This window comes from Hypanus sabinus, chromosome 11, assembly GCF_030144855.1.
Source record: "Hypanus sabinus isolate sHypSab1 chromosome 11, sHypSab1.hap1, whole genome shotgun sequence".
Lineage (NCBI taxonomy): Eukaryota > Metazoa > Chordata > Chondrichthyes > Myliobatiformes > Dasyatidae > Hypanus > Hypanus sabinus.
In genome coordinates, this window is record NC_082716.1 from 11,713,974 (window position 1) to 11,726,588 (window position 12,615).

Genomic DNA, 12,615 nt, shown 5'->3' on the forward strand with positions numbered 1-12,615 from the left:
TGCTTAATCTTCTCCATTGATGCTGCCTTGCCCGCTGAGTTCCTCCAGCATTTTGTGTGTGTGTTACTCTGGATTCCAGCATCTGCATTATCTCTAGTGTTATGGTAGTGGAGGGTTGTCTTTCAGAATAGAGGCCTGTGGCCAGTGGTTGGCCAACAGGATTGTTGTCAAACCACTGTTGCCTCTTATCTCTGTTAATGATATGAATGACAATGTAGTTTGCATGGCTAGTATCACATAGAGGGGATCACAGACAAAGCCCTCCCCACTATTGAGTACATCTACAAAGAGGGTTGCCATGAGAGAGCAGCGTCCATCATCAAGGACCCCCACAATTCAGACGCTATTCTCTTTTCACTACTACCAAGATCCCACACCACCAGGTTCAGAAACAGGTACTCCCCTCAACCATCAGGCTCCTGAACCAGCATGGATAACTTCACTCACATCAATACTGAACTAACTCCACAACCCACAGACTCACTTTCAAGGACTGTACTGTATTATTTATTTATCTTTCTTTTTCAGAATGTCGTGAAATTTGTTAACTTAGCAGCAGCAGTACGATGCAATACATGATAATATAGAAAAGTAAATTAAGTAAATCAATTACATTAAGTATATATATGTAGATTAAATAGATTAAAAATAGTGCAAAAACAGAAATAATGAAAGGGAGGTAACGTTCATGGGTTCAAAGTCCATTTAGGAATCAGATGGCAGAGGGGAAGAAGCTGTTCCCAAATCGCTGAGTGTGCAGCTTCAGGCTTCTGTACTGCCTTCCTGATGGTAACAATGAGAAGAGGACATGTCCTGGGTGACAGGGTTCCTTAATAATGGATGCCGCCTTTCTGAGGCACCTTTCCTTGAAGATGTCTTGGGTGCTACAGAGGCTAGTACCCAAGATGGAGCCGACTAATTTTACAACTTTCTGTAGCTTCTTTCGGTCCTGTGCAATCGCCCCCACCCCCACCATACCAGACAGCGATGAAGTCTGTCAAAATGCTCTATAGAGGTTTTCGCAGGTTTTAGTTGACAAACCAAAACTCTTCAAACGTCCAATGAAATACAGAATAGCCACTGTCCTGCCTTCTTTATAGCTGCATTGATATGTTGAGACCAGGTTAAATCCTCAGCAATCTTGACAATCAAGAACTTGAAATTGCTCACTCTCTCCACTTCTGATCCCTGTATGAGGATTGGTTTGTTTTCCCTCATCTTACCCTTCCTGAAGACCACTATCAGCTCTTTCATCTTACTACCAATGTTGTGCTGCTACATCACTCAACTAGCTGGCAGATCTCAATCCTGTAGGCCTCCTCGTCTTCATTTAAGATTTTGCCAACAATCATTTATTTATCAATCTATTTATTTATTCATTTGTTTATTTTTTATTGCACAATTTGTCTTATATTGTACATTGTTTTTTGTCAGTCTTTGTTTATGTGTAGTATTTCACTACTTTCCTGTATAATCCTGTGAATCTCATGGGAGTGCATGGTGACATATATGTACATTGGTAATAAATTTGTTTAGGCTTTGACTTTGATGGGTATATGTAACAAGCTACCAGGGAAATGGTAAAGGTAGGCACAATTACAACATTCAAAATACACTTGGATATGTAATTGTTCAGGAAAGGTGTAGAGAAGGAGTTCTCAACCTGCAGTCCACAGACGCCTAGGTTAATGGTAGGAGTCCATGGCGTAAGAAAGGTTGGGAACCCCTGACGTACAGGAATATGGGCAAAACGAGCTGGCTGGCATCAGCGAGTTGGGACGTTTTTCCATATTGTACAGTGTGCCTGCATGACTATGAACAGAACAATGAGCATAGTGCAGAGCAGTACAGGAACAGGCTGATGCACCATCAATAACTCTCTCTGAGACGTGAAGGCGAGATATCGGCTTTTATTGACTGGAAGAAAGAACAAGCAGTAGTTGACCACCATACTACATCCTGGAGACTGAGGGCTGGGCTCAGGCCTCAATCGCCTTTATACCAGGGTCTGTGGGAGGAGCCACGGTCAGTGGGAGGGGCCACAGGAGCAGTCAGCAGGGGGCGTGTCCAGACAGGTATATGGTATATGTAGTTCACCACACAGGCCTTCTGCCAAACAATTAAATTAAATCTCTTCTGCCTGCAAATGATCCATGTTTCTCCATTTCATGCATATTCGTGTTTCTGGCAAAAGCCTGTTAAACACCACCATCATACCTGCTTTAACCAAAAACCCTGGCAGCCTGTTAAACACCACCATACCTGTTTTCACCAACACCCCTGGTAATCTGTTTCAAACACCCACTACTCTGTGTAAAAGAGATCTTGCCTAACAGATTTCCTTTCAACTTTCTCACCTCATGTTAAAAGTATTCTTGTCCTCTGGAATTTGATTCTAAGACATATGTCAGTGATAATAAACCTGATTCTGCGCTCTCAGACTTTTTTATCTTCCCCTTGACAAGAGAGGGAGGAAGAGAGAATGGCCAGGGTGGCTGGGGTCCGATTGATTTGGCTGCTTTCCTGAGGTGTTTTGAAGTGCAGACAGTCTGGTCTGTGTGATGGATGTTTATACAGAACTGCAAGTTCTTCCTTCTCATTTTTGGCCTTGCTGTGAGGTATTTGTTTTTGTTTTACTTCAGATGATGACGAGTGCCTGAATTCGACGTTAACCTGTGGACAAAATGCAACCTGCAACAACACCTACGGGAGTTTCTACTGTACCTGCGTCAAGGGTTACCAGTCCTCAAATCAGAAGAAGGAATTCATCCCAAATGATGGTACTACGTGCCAGGGTAGGCACAGTTGCAGACACGAGCACACAGCATCTGCTCATGTTCAGATGTGTTGTCTTAAACATTTATGTCTTTACATCTTTGGGCAAACATGGTGGTGTAGCGATTAGTGTAACGTTTTACATCAACAGTGACCCCCAGGTTCGATTTCACCACAGTGTGTAAGAAGTTGCTATATTCTCCCTGTGGCCATAAGGGTTTCGTCCAGGTGCTCCAGTTTCCTCACATGTTCTAAAGACATACGGGTTAGTAGGTTAATAGGTCACATGGGTGTAATTGGGTGGCATGGGTTCATTGGGCTGGAAGGGCCTGTTACTGCGCTGTATCTCAAAATATTCTTTTCTGAGGATCATTACCTCATAGTGGTGTAGAAGCTGGGGAGTGTCGGAGATCCTGAGAGTGACGCCGTCTGGAACTAAGCTTCTGGTAGTGTCACCCATGGAGGTAAGGTCAATGCGGAGTTTTCAGACAATGAGCAATCCAAACAAGACCCCAACAGTGGAGTTGGCGGAAGATGAAGACAGATAGGATAGAATAGAACTTTATTGTCATTGCTCAAGACAACAAAATTGTGGTGCTACTCCAGTTCGTGCAAAGCAGATACTTACAGTGCATGCAATACAGCTTAATTTAAACAAAAGTTCCCATATTTACATGCAACAAGTGATTTTGATGGTCCATAAAACTCGAAGACCATTGGCAAGCCAGGATGTAGCATGATTCAGCTGCACAACAGGCCTCAGGTAGAAGCTGTTTTTCAATCTCACTCTCCTGGCCAAGATGTTTCTGTATCTCCTATCAGATAGCAGGAGATTGAACAGTGTCTGGGATGGTCTTTAATGATGTTACGAGCATACTGTAAGCATTGAGAGATGTAGATTGTCTCCGGGTCCGATAGTTGAATCCCAGTGATGTTGTGAGCCATTCTAATCAGCAGATGGAGTGCTTTGTGATATGTCTTGCTGCAGCTAGAGTACCACACACTCATTCCCTATGTCAGTATGCTCTCAGTCACACATCAATAAAAGATGGTCAGCGATTTTTGGAGCAGGTTAGCCCTCCTTAAGCACCTCAGGTAGGATTGTCACGGAGGAAGGCTGCAGACGTGAAGGGTCCCCAGTCATCTTGCATTCCGTACCATTGGACCCTGACCCCAATCTGTCAAGGATCGTGTGGCGGCTGCCTGTGCATCAGCCTCCCCATGTTAAACAAAGTCACACGCAAGCATTCTCCATTGAGGAAAACTATCAGAGTTTGTGGATCCCACATCAGCCTCCACAGCCATCTGAGTACCTGCCAAAAGACAACACCTCAGGAGAATATTTTACATGTCTTGAGTGATCGCACCACTGCGACTACCTTAAAAAAATAAAGAAGTGATCATTTCTGGAAATTTTAAATGCTGGATTTAAGATTCCTCATCTTAAACAAGATGAGTGCAAATGCACAAAAGTGGAAACCCTGCTGTTTATTCTCCTCCTGAGGTCTCCATCACATTTCACACCATCTGTGGACCATTCCATTCCTTGAAAAATCAAGGAAAAATAACTGCAGATGCAAGAAAGCTGAAACAAAAACAGCAAATATGATGGAAACACACAACAGGTCAGGCAGCATTTTTTTGGGAAGAGAATGAGGGTTGACATCTCAGGTCAATGAACTTCATCCAAATTGAAACATTACCATTCAAGTTCAAGTTTATTGTCGTTCAACAGTACGTGTGTATACCACCAAACAAAACAACATGCCTCCTGACCAAGGTGCACAACATAGTACATATAACTCACACGCAACTCATAAAATAATATTACCACAAAACAAATTAACAAATAATAAGGTGTATACATGATACAAGTTAAAAAGTGAACAGTATAACGCTACTGGCACTTTGTACGTGGTGATTCCGGAATAGTGGCAGAAAGTTCAGTAATTGTACTGTCTGAAGGAAGAAGCTGTTTTCCACTGGAACTGTTCATGTCCTAGTGCTGTGGTACCTCCTGCCTGATGGTAGCGGTCAAAGAGATTGTTGCATAGATGGGGGGGATTCTTGACTGGCCAGGACATGAAGGGATACGGGGAGAAGGTAGGAGACTGGGGCTGAGAGGAAAATTGGATCAGCCATGATGAAATGGTGGAGCAAACTCAACGGCCCAAATAGCCTAATAACGCTCCTTTTTTCTTATAATATACCGTAATTTAATTATAATATAATATATATAATTTAATATATTTAATACTTAATATATATTAAATTAAATAAGTAGAGCAAAAAGGGAGCAAAAGTAAAATAAAAAGAAGTGGTGTAGTGTCCATGGGTTCCTTATGCAGGGACAGTGGGTACATGGGTACAGGCAGAAGAAATATTGTTTCATTTGGCATTGTGCTTGGCACAGAGATTATGGTCTGAAGTGTTCATTCAGATGCTGAACAGGTGTTCGTTCCAAGTTCTACCATAGGTGCGTAGATTCTGTGCCAGTGTCTGAGATTCAAGTATCTAATCTAGGCTGAGGGTGAAGTGAGGGATCACCGCACTGCTGCCTAGTTGAGACGCTAAGATAAGGTCCAGTGCCTTCATTTCAAAGCAGACTAAGGCAGCTCTAGTTGGAGCCTGGATTGTCTCATACCCAGCAATGTTAAAATGCCATTTGCTCTGTTATCGTGATTGGAGGAGAATTGCTTTGGCACGAAGGGAATTCGGCCATGCTCCCTGGGCCTCCTCCCACGCCGCCACTTTTCCTTTCTCCTCTGGTCTCCCCACCCCTTTCCCCCACAACCTTGAGGATGAATCAAACGGTCAAATTTCCTCCTTTGAACAGTTTGATCAAAGAGGGTGCAGGTGACAGATTTCTTTGAAGTCTAGAAATTATTATTTCTTTTTTCATCAGATGTAATAACAGACCTTAAAGATGATGTGGTTGGAATTGCATTCCATTTGGAAAGTCGAAATCCCCGATGATGTTTGAAATCCACTAGATGCAGAAGTAATAAAAGCCTTAGCAATGAGCATGGACACCGTCACCTTGAGCAGAACCCCACTACATTTATCATTGTCTTTTTAATTCACACACAAACACCTTTCTTTTCTTTAAAGCATGTTTTAAGTTTTCATATTATCCAGCTTGCCTTTTAGCCCCTTTGAAATAGTGCAAATCATTTATTCGCCGCACACTTCATATGATACAACATTGTTACAAAGATTGGAAATGCCAGGATTTATTAGGGTAATTGATGTTACAGAATTCAATGCTGTGAAATCTCAAATCCCTACTATCCAGCAAAATGGGGAGACTCTCCGTCTCTTGCATTAGCTTTTCCACCTCTCAGCAGCTTCTCCTTCCCTCACCAGCTCTTCAGTTTTCTCCCGTGTTCTCTCAATCGCATCCCTTCCCTTTTCTTATTTCCCCCTCACCCACTTGGTCCTCTCCTTCCCTCCTATACTTGCTCTCTCTTTCTCACTGTTCCATCTTTTCTTTAATATTTCAAAGCAGACGATCAAATCTTTCAAGGGCTCTACAATTTGTGCTCTCAGTATTATTTACTTAGAGTCATAGAGCACTCCAGCTCAAAAACAGGCCCTTTGGCCCACCCAATCCATGCCAAACTATTGTTATGCCTCATCCCATCGACCTGCACCTGGACCATAGCCTTCCATCCCCGTTTCATCCATGTACTTAATTAAATTTCTCTTGAATGTTGAGATTGAACCCATATACACTATTTGTGCTGACAGCTCATTCCACATTCTGAGTGAAGAAGTTTCCCTCATGTTCCCTTAAATGTTTCACCTTTCACACTTAATCCATGATCGCCAGTTCTAGTTTTAACATTCATTTCGAGAGGACTAGAATATAAAAGCAAAAATGTAATGTTCAGGCATTATAAGACACCTGACTTGGAAAATTGTGAGCAGTTTTGGGCCCCTTATCGAAGAAAGGATGTGTTGACATTGGAGAGGGTTCAAAGGAGGTTCACGAGAATGATTCCAGGATTGAAAGGTTTCTCATAAAAGGAGCATTTGATGGCTCTGAACCTGTACTCATTAGAGTTTAGAAGAATGAGGATTACCTCATTGAGAGTTATCGAATGTTGAAAAGCCTTGATAGAGTGGACGTGGAGAGGTTGTTTCCTACAGTGGGGAGTATAAGACCAGAGGACGCAGCCTCAGAATAGAGTGATGTGCTTTCAGAACATCGATGAAGAGAAAAATCTGTGAAATTTGTTGCCGCCGGCAGCCGTGGAGTCCACCAATGGGTATACTTAAGGCAGAGGTTGACTGGTTCTTGATTAATCAGGGCATTAAAGGACACAGGGAGCAGGCAGGAGTTTGGGGCTGAGAGGGAAATGGATCAGCCATGATGAAATGATGGCGCAGATTCGATGGGCCAAATGGCCTAATTCTGCTCCTGTATTTTAATGTCTAATCTCACTGTAAAAAACCTGCTGCATTTACTCTAATTATACCCTTCATGGTTTTGTATACCTCTATCAAATCTCCCCTCATTCTCAAACATTGCAAGGATTATTCCTTACCTTCTCCTTCACTCTCCACCTCTTCCTCCCTTCTTGTGTGTTCTCTCATTCCCCTGTCTTTCCTCTCCTCCTTTCTCCATTGCCCACTTGGTCTACTTTGCCCATCCTGTATCTGACTCCTTCATTCTCACTGTTCCATCTGTTCTTTAATGTTTCAAAACTGACAGCCAAACCTATTAACTCTCACGTGTGTGAACACGTATCATAAATGCAAGAGGCGCTGTAGATGCTGGAAATTCAGAGTAATGCACATAAATTCTGGAGGAACTCTTCAGTTCAGGCAGCAACCATGGAGAGGAATAAACAGTTGGTGTTTTGGGCCAAGATGCTTCAGCAGGGCAGGGAAGAAGCCAAATAAAAAGTTGTGGGGAGGAGAAAGCGTACAAGCTGGAAGGTGATAGGTGAAGCCAGGTAAAATATGGAGATGGAGGAGGAGATATGAAGTGAGAGGATGGGAGGTGATAATTGGAAAAGGACTGAAGAAGGAGTCTGAAAGGAGAGGAGTGGGGACCATAGGAGAAAGAGAAAGAGGAAGGACACCACAGGGAGCTGATGGGCAGGTGAGGAGAAGAGAAGGGATGAGAGAACAAACAGAATGGGGAATGGAAAAAGTGAGAAGGTGGAATGGGGAGAAATTACTGTAAGTTAGAGAAATCGACGTTCATTTCATCAATACGCATGGTGTCCTTTATCCACTCAGGTTGGATGAGACTAGAAGATCAAGGGTGAAAGGTGAACTATTTAAGAGAAACCTGAGAGGAAACATCTGTTGCAGTTACTTGATTATAATACAAACTAGTAGAAGAATTCAATGGATTAGTTAACATCTGTGAAGGGGAATGGGCAGTCAATATTTTGGATCAAGACTGCATTCGAGATACTGTGAGTAGTTTTTGACCCTGCGTCTCAGGAGGGATATGCTGGCCCAGGAGAGGGCCCATAGTTGGTTCACAAGGATGACCCTGGGATGTAAAGATGGATGATTGTATACACGTTCCCTCTCCTCTATTCAGAACCTTCAAATAGTCCTTCCAGGTGAGGCAACACTTCATCTGTAGATCTGCTCAGGTCTTCTATTGTGTCCGATGCTCCCAATGCAGCCTGCTCTGCATTGGAGAGACCAATTGTAAATTGGGGGATTGCTTCTCTGCACCATCACCACAAGTGGGAATTCCTCATGGCCAAACTTTAATTCCAATTCCGTGGCCTCCTCCAGTGCAATGATGAGGCCACCCTCAGGGCAGAGGAGCAACACTTTAAATTCCATCTTGGAATACCCTCCAACCTGATGGCATGAATATAGATTTCTCCTTCTGGTAACCAGATCCTAACACCCTCCCCCTTCCTTTATTCCTTTATTCCCCATTCCGACATTTTACTTCTTCTCACCCACCTATTACTTCTGGGTCCCCTCTTCCTTCCCTTTCTCCTATGATCCACTCTCCTCTCCTATCAGATTCATTTTTCTCCGGCCCTTGACTTTCCCACCCACCTAGCTTCATCTATCACCTTTCAGCTAGCCTCTTTCCCCTCCCATCCTTTTTTATTCCAGCATCTTCCCCCTTCCTTTCCAGTCCTGAGGAAGGTTCTTGGCCCGAAACACCAACAGGTTAATCATTTCTATAGATGCTGCCTGACCTGCTGAGTTCCTCCTCCATTTTGTGTGTTTTGTTTTGGATGTGTAATGGATATTTTTTATCTCTAGGCCTGTACTTGATGGAGTTCAGAAGGATGAGGAGAATCTCAATGAAGCTGAGTTTTCAGATATTAAAGGAAACTGGATATGGAGAGGATGTTTCTATTATTTATATTATTTATTTATTTAGCAATACAGTGTGGAACAAGCCTTCCCAGTCCAATGAGCCACACCACTCAGCAACCCACCTATCTACCCCTAGCCTAAACACAGGACAATTTACAATGACCAATTAACCTACTAACCAGTACGTCTTTGGACTGTGGGAGGAAATCGGAGCATCTGGACGGAACCCACATGCTCACAGGACAAACATACAAACTTTCTTATAGAGGAGACTGGAATTGACTGTAATGATGTTGTGTTAACCGCTAGACTACCATGGCTCCCAGGTTGTAATTCAGGAATACTGTGAGAAGGGAGGTGGGTAGATAACTGAATGTTAATCCTTTCCATATTTCCATGGCAACCTGAGGATTCAGATTCAGATTTACTTATTTATTTATTACATGTACATTGAAAGATACAATAAAATGTGTCATTTGCATTAATATTAGTAGAGGAGTCTATGATCTGATGGCACAGCCTCAGAATAAAAGGATGTCACTTTAGAATAAAGATGGGGATCTATTTCTTCAGTCGCTGGATGTGTTTTATGATCTTATACTCCAAACCTTTCCTATCCATGTACCTTTTCAGGTAGATTTTAAATGTTGTAATTACCTGCTTCAAACACTTCCTCTGACAGTCATTCCATATACTGACACCCTCTGGGTGAAAAAGTGCCCTTCAGGTTATTTCCAAATCTCTTCCCACTCAATTTAAACCCATGCCTCTAGCTCTTGAATCCTTAACCCTGGGAAAAACACAGTGCACATTCATCCTATCTTTGACCCCCAAAATGTTATCCACCTCTATAAGACCCATCATTCTCCTACCAATATCCCCACCTGCCCCATCATGGGCACTAGCATGGAAGACACCTTCAAAAGGCAATGCCTCAAAAGGTAGCATCCATCAATAAGGACCTCCATCACCCAAATTTCATCCGTCATTAGAGGCCCCCCATCACCCAGGACATGCCCTCTTCTTATTTCTACCATCAAGGAGGAGGTACAGGAGCCTGAAGACATAGACTCGACGTTTCAGGATCAGCTTCTTCCCTTCTGCCATCGGATATCTGAATGGGCAATGAACCAATGAACACTTGTTTTACCCCCTTCTTGCATAAATTTATTTTTTTATATGTAATAGTGTGCAAAAGTCTTAGGCACATACTGTATATATAGCAGAGTTGCCTAAGCCTTTTGCACAGTACTGTACTAACTTTATCTATTACATTGTTGTGCTGCTGCAAAAAAAAACAAATTTCATGACATATGTGACTGATGGTAAACCTGATTCTGATATGGGTCTCCATTGTGGATTGACAGTGGGAAAGGGACAGGGAGAGCAGAATCAAGGTTGGGAAAGGGGGAAGGGAGAGGGGAGGGAGTGGGAAACACCAGAGAGACATTCTGTAATGATTAATAAACCAATTGTTTGAAATCAAATGACATCGCCACAGCTTAATTATAAAATTAAACTCTACAGTGCTCTGCAATGACATTGAGTGAAATTAATTTTATTTTCTGTTCCCTTTTTAGAGGTTTTCTGTGCCACCACCCATCTCAATACTGCTTCTCTGCCAGCTGTCCCACACCCCTCCCACAGTGCTCCACCCTCACCATTCACAACCTCCTTTGCTCCCACCAGATTTACAAACTCACTCTCCACTCCATGATGATATATACAGTACTGTGCAAAAGTCTTAGGCACCCTGGCTAGCTATATATATATAGATATATAGATAGGACTTTTGCACAATATTGTATATTTCTTATTGTAATTTATAGTGTTTTTTATTATTATGTATAACAATGTACTACTGCCACAAAACAACAAATTTCATGACATCTGCCAGTGATATTAAACCTGATTCAGATTCTAACTCTACCTCTCTCCTCAACTCAGTTCTTCAAGTCCCAGTGACAGCCTCATAGATCTTCTCCGTACTCTTTAACCTAAATACTGACCAGCTCCTGACGCCTCTCGTTCTGTCACTCTAATAGGTGGGGTTTCCATATAAATGGTTGCACTTGTAGGGCTAAATTGATAAGCAAGTATTGCTCCAATACATTAATTAACCACCGTAAAAATGACAAATTAGTAATAAAAAAAATCCTGGAGAATCATATGGCAAGTAACTGATTTGTTATGGTAATCATTTTCTTACTAAGAAAAGACAGTAAGCCAGCATAATGCTGCTGATGTAGAAGATATGAGTTGATAAATTATAAAATTAAACTCTACAGTGACACTGAGCGAAGTTAATAATTTTATCTTGTGCTCCCTTTCTAGAGATTCCAGAGATTCCCTGCTACTTAACTAAGAAGTGTCTCTCCAGAAGCATTAATAATGCCTTACAGCAGGTAATAATGTGTATTGGGATGCTATGTTGAAGTTGTCTAAGATGCGGGTGAGGTCTAGTTTGGAGCACTGTGTGTCGTTCTTCTCAGCTACTGACAAGAAGGATGCCAATAAGATTGAAAGAGTGCAGAGAAAGTTTACAAGGATGTCGCTAAGACTTGGGGAAGGGTGAATAGTTTAGGACTTTATTCCCTGGAGCACAGCAGAATAAGGAGAGATTTGATACATGTAAACAAAATTCTGAGGTATAGATAAGGTACAGGCAAACAGGCTTTTTCCACTGAGGTTAGGTGAGACCAGAACAAGAAGTTAAGGGTGAAAGGTGATCTATTGATGGGAAACATCTTCACTCAGACAGTGGTGAGAGTGTGGAATGACCTGCAACAGGAAGTGGTAGATGCAGGTTTGACTGCAACATTTAAGAGAAATTTGGATGATATATGAATGGAAGACAATGGAAGCCTATGGTCCAGATGCAGGTCAGTGGGACCAGGCAGAATAATAATTCAGCGTAGACTAGATGGGCCAATGGGGACTGAACTGTATTGAAATATGCTTTTTGATATTGTGTTATTATATATTCTGTATTTTTGCTTGTTTTTTTTTGTTGCTACTTACATGATGTTTTTGTGTGGGTTGGAGAGGGGTTTGACGTTTGATGTTTTCTAAGGGCAGGTTACTTCCAATGTTCTTGTTTCGTGACTGTCGGTGGGGAAGACGAATTTCAGGGAGGGTTGTACACTGCACATATATTTTGACAAATATATGTACTTTGAACTTTGAAAGGGATTCTAGTGCTCCATGACTCTATGACTCGATATGCAACTGGACAAGAAGCTGAGACAAAGAAACAAAAGAGGTTAAACATTATTGGCCCAAACGCCGGGAGGAAGGGCAAAGGTGAACAATAACAGAACACAAAATAAAGTGTTCCAGTTGCTGAGAAAGTACAGTGCAGGACAACAATAATGTACAAAGTCAGAAGTGAACTCTGAGGTTAGGAGTCGATCATATTCAATAGTTTTATAACAACAGTACAGAAGTTGTCCTTGAATCCAATGCACATGCTTTCAAGCCTTTCCTATTCAATAGGTTTCAATTAGGTCACCTCTTATTCTTCTGAAT

At 42.1% G+C, this 12,615-nt stretch overlaps 1 protein-coding gene across 1 annotated transcript in view; it reads left to right on the plus strand.

Moving 5' to 3' along the window:
• The window catches only part of adgrl4 (adhesion G protein-coupled receptor L4), a 146,070-nt gene that overhangs the window by 54,061 nt on the left and 79,394 nt on the right, over window positions 1-12,615 (plus strand). Inside the window, exons 3-4 of the mRNA XM_059983773.1 lie at window positions 2,643-2,795; window positions 11,422-11,492. Coding sequence (XP_059839756.1) covers window positions 2,643-2,795; window positions 11,422-11,492 — 224 coding nt within the window. The remainder of the gene's footprint in view (window positions 1-2,642; window positions 2,796-11,421; window positions 11,493-12,615) is intronic.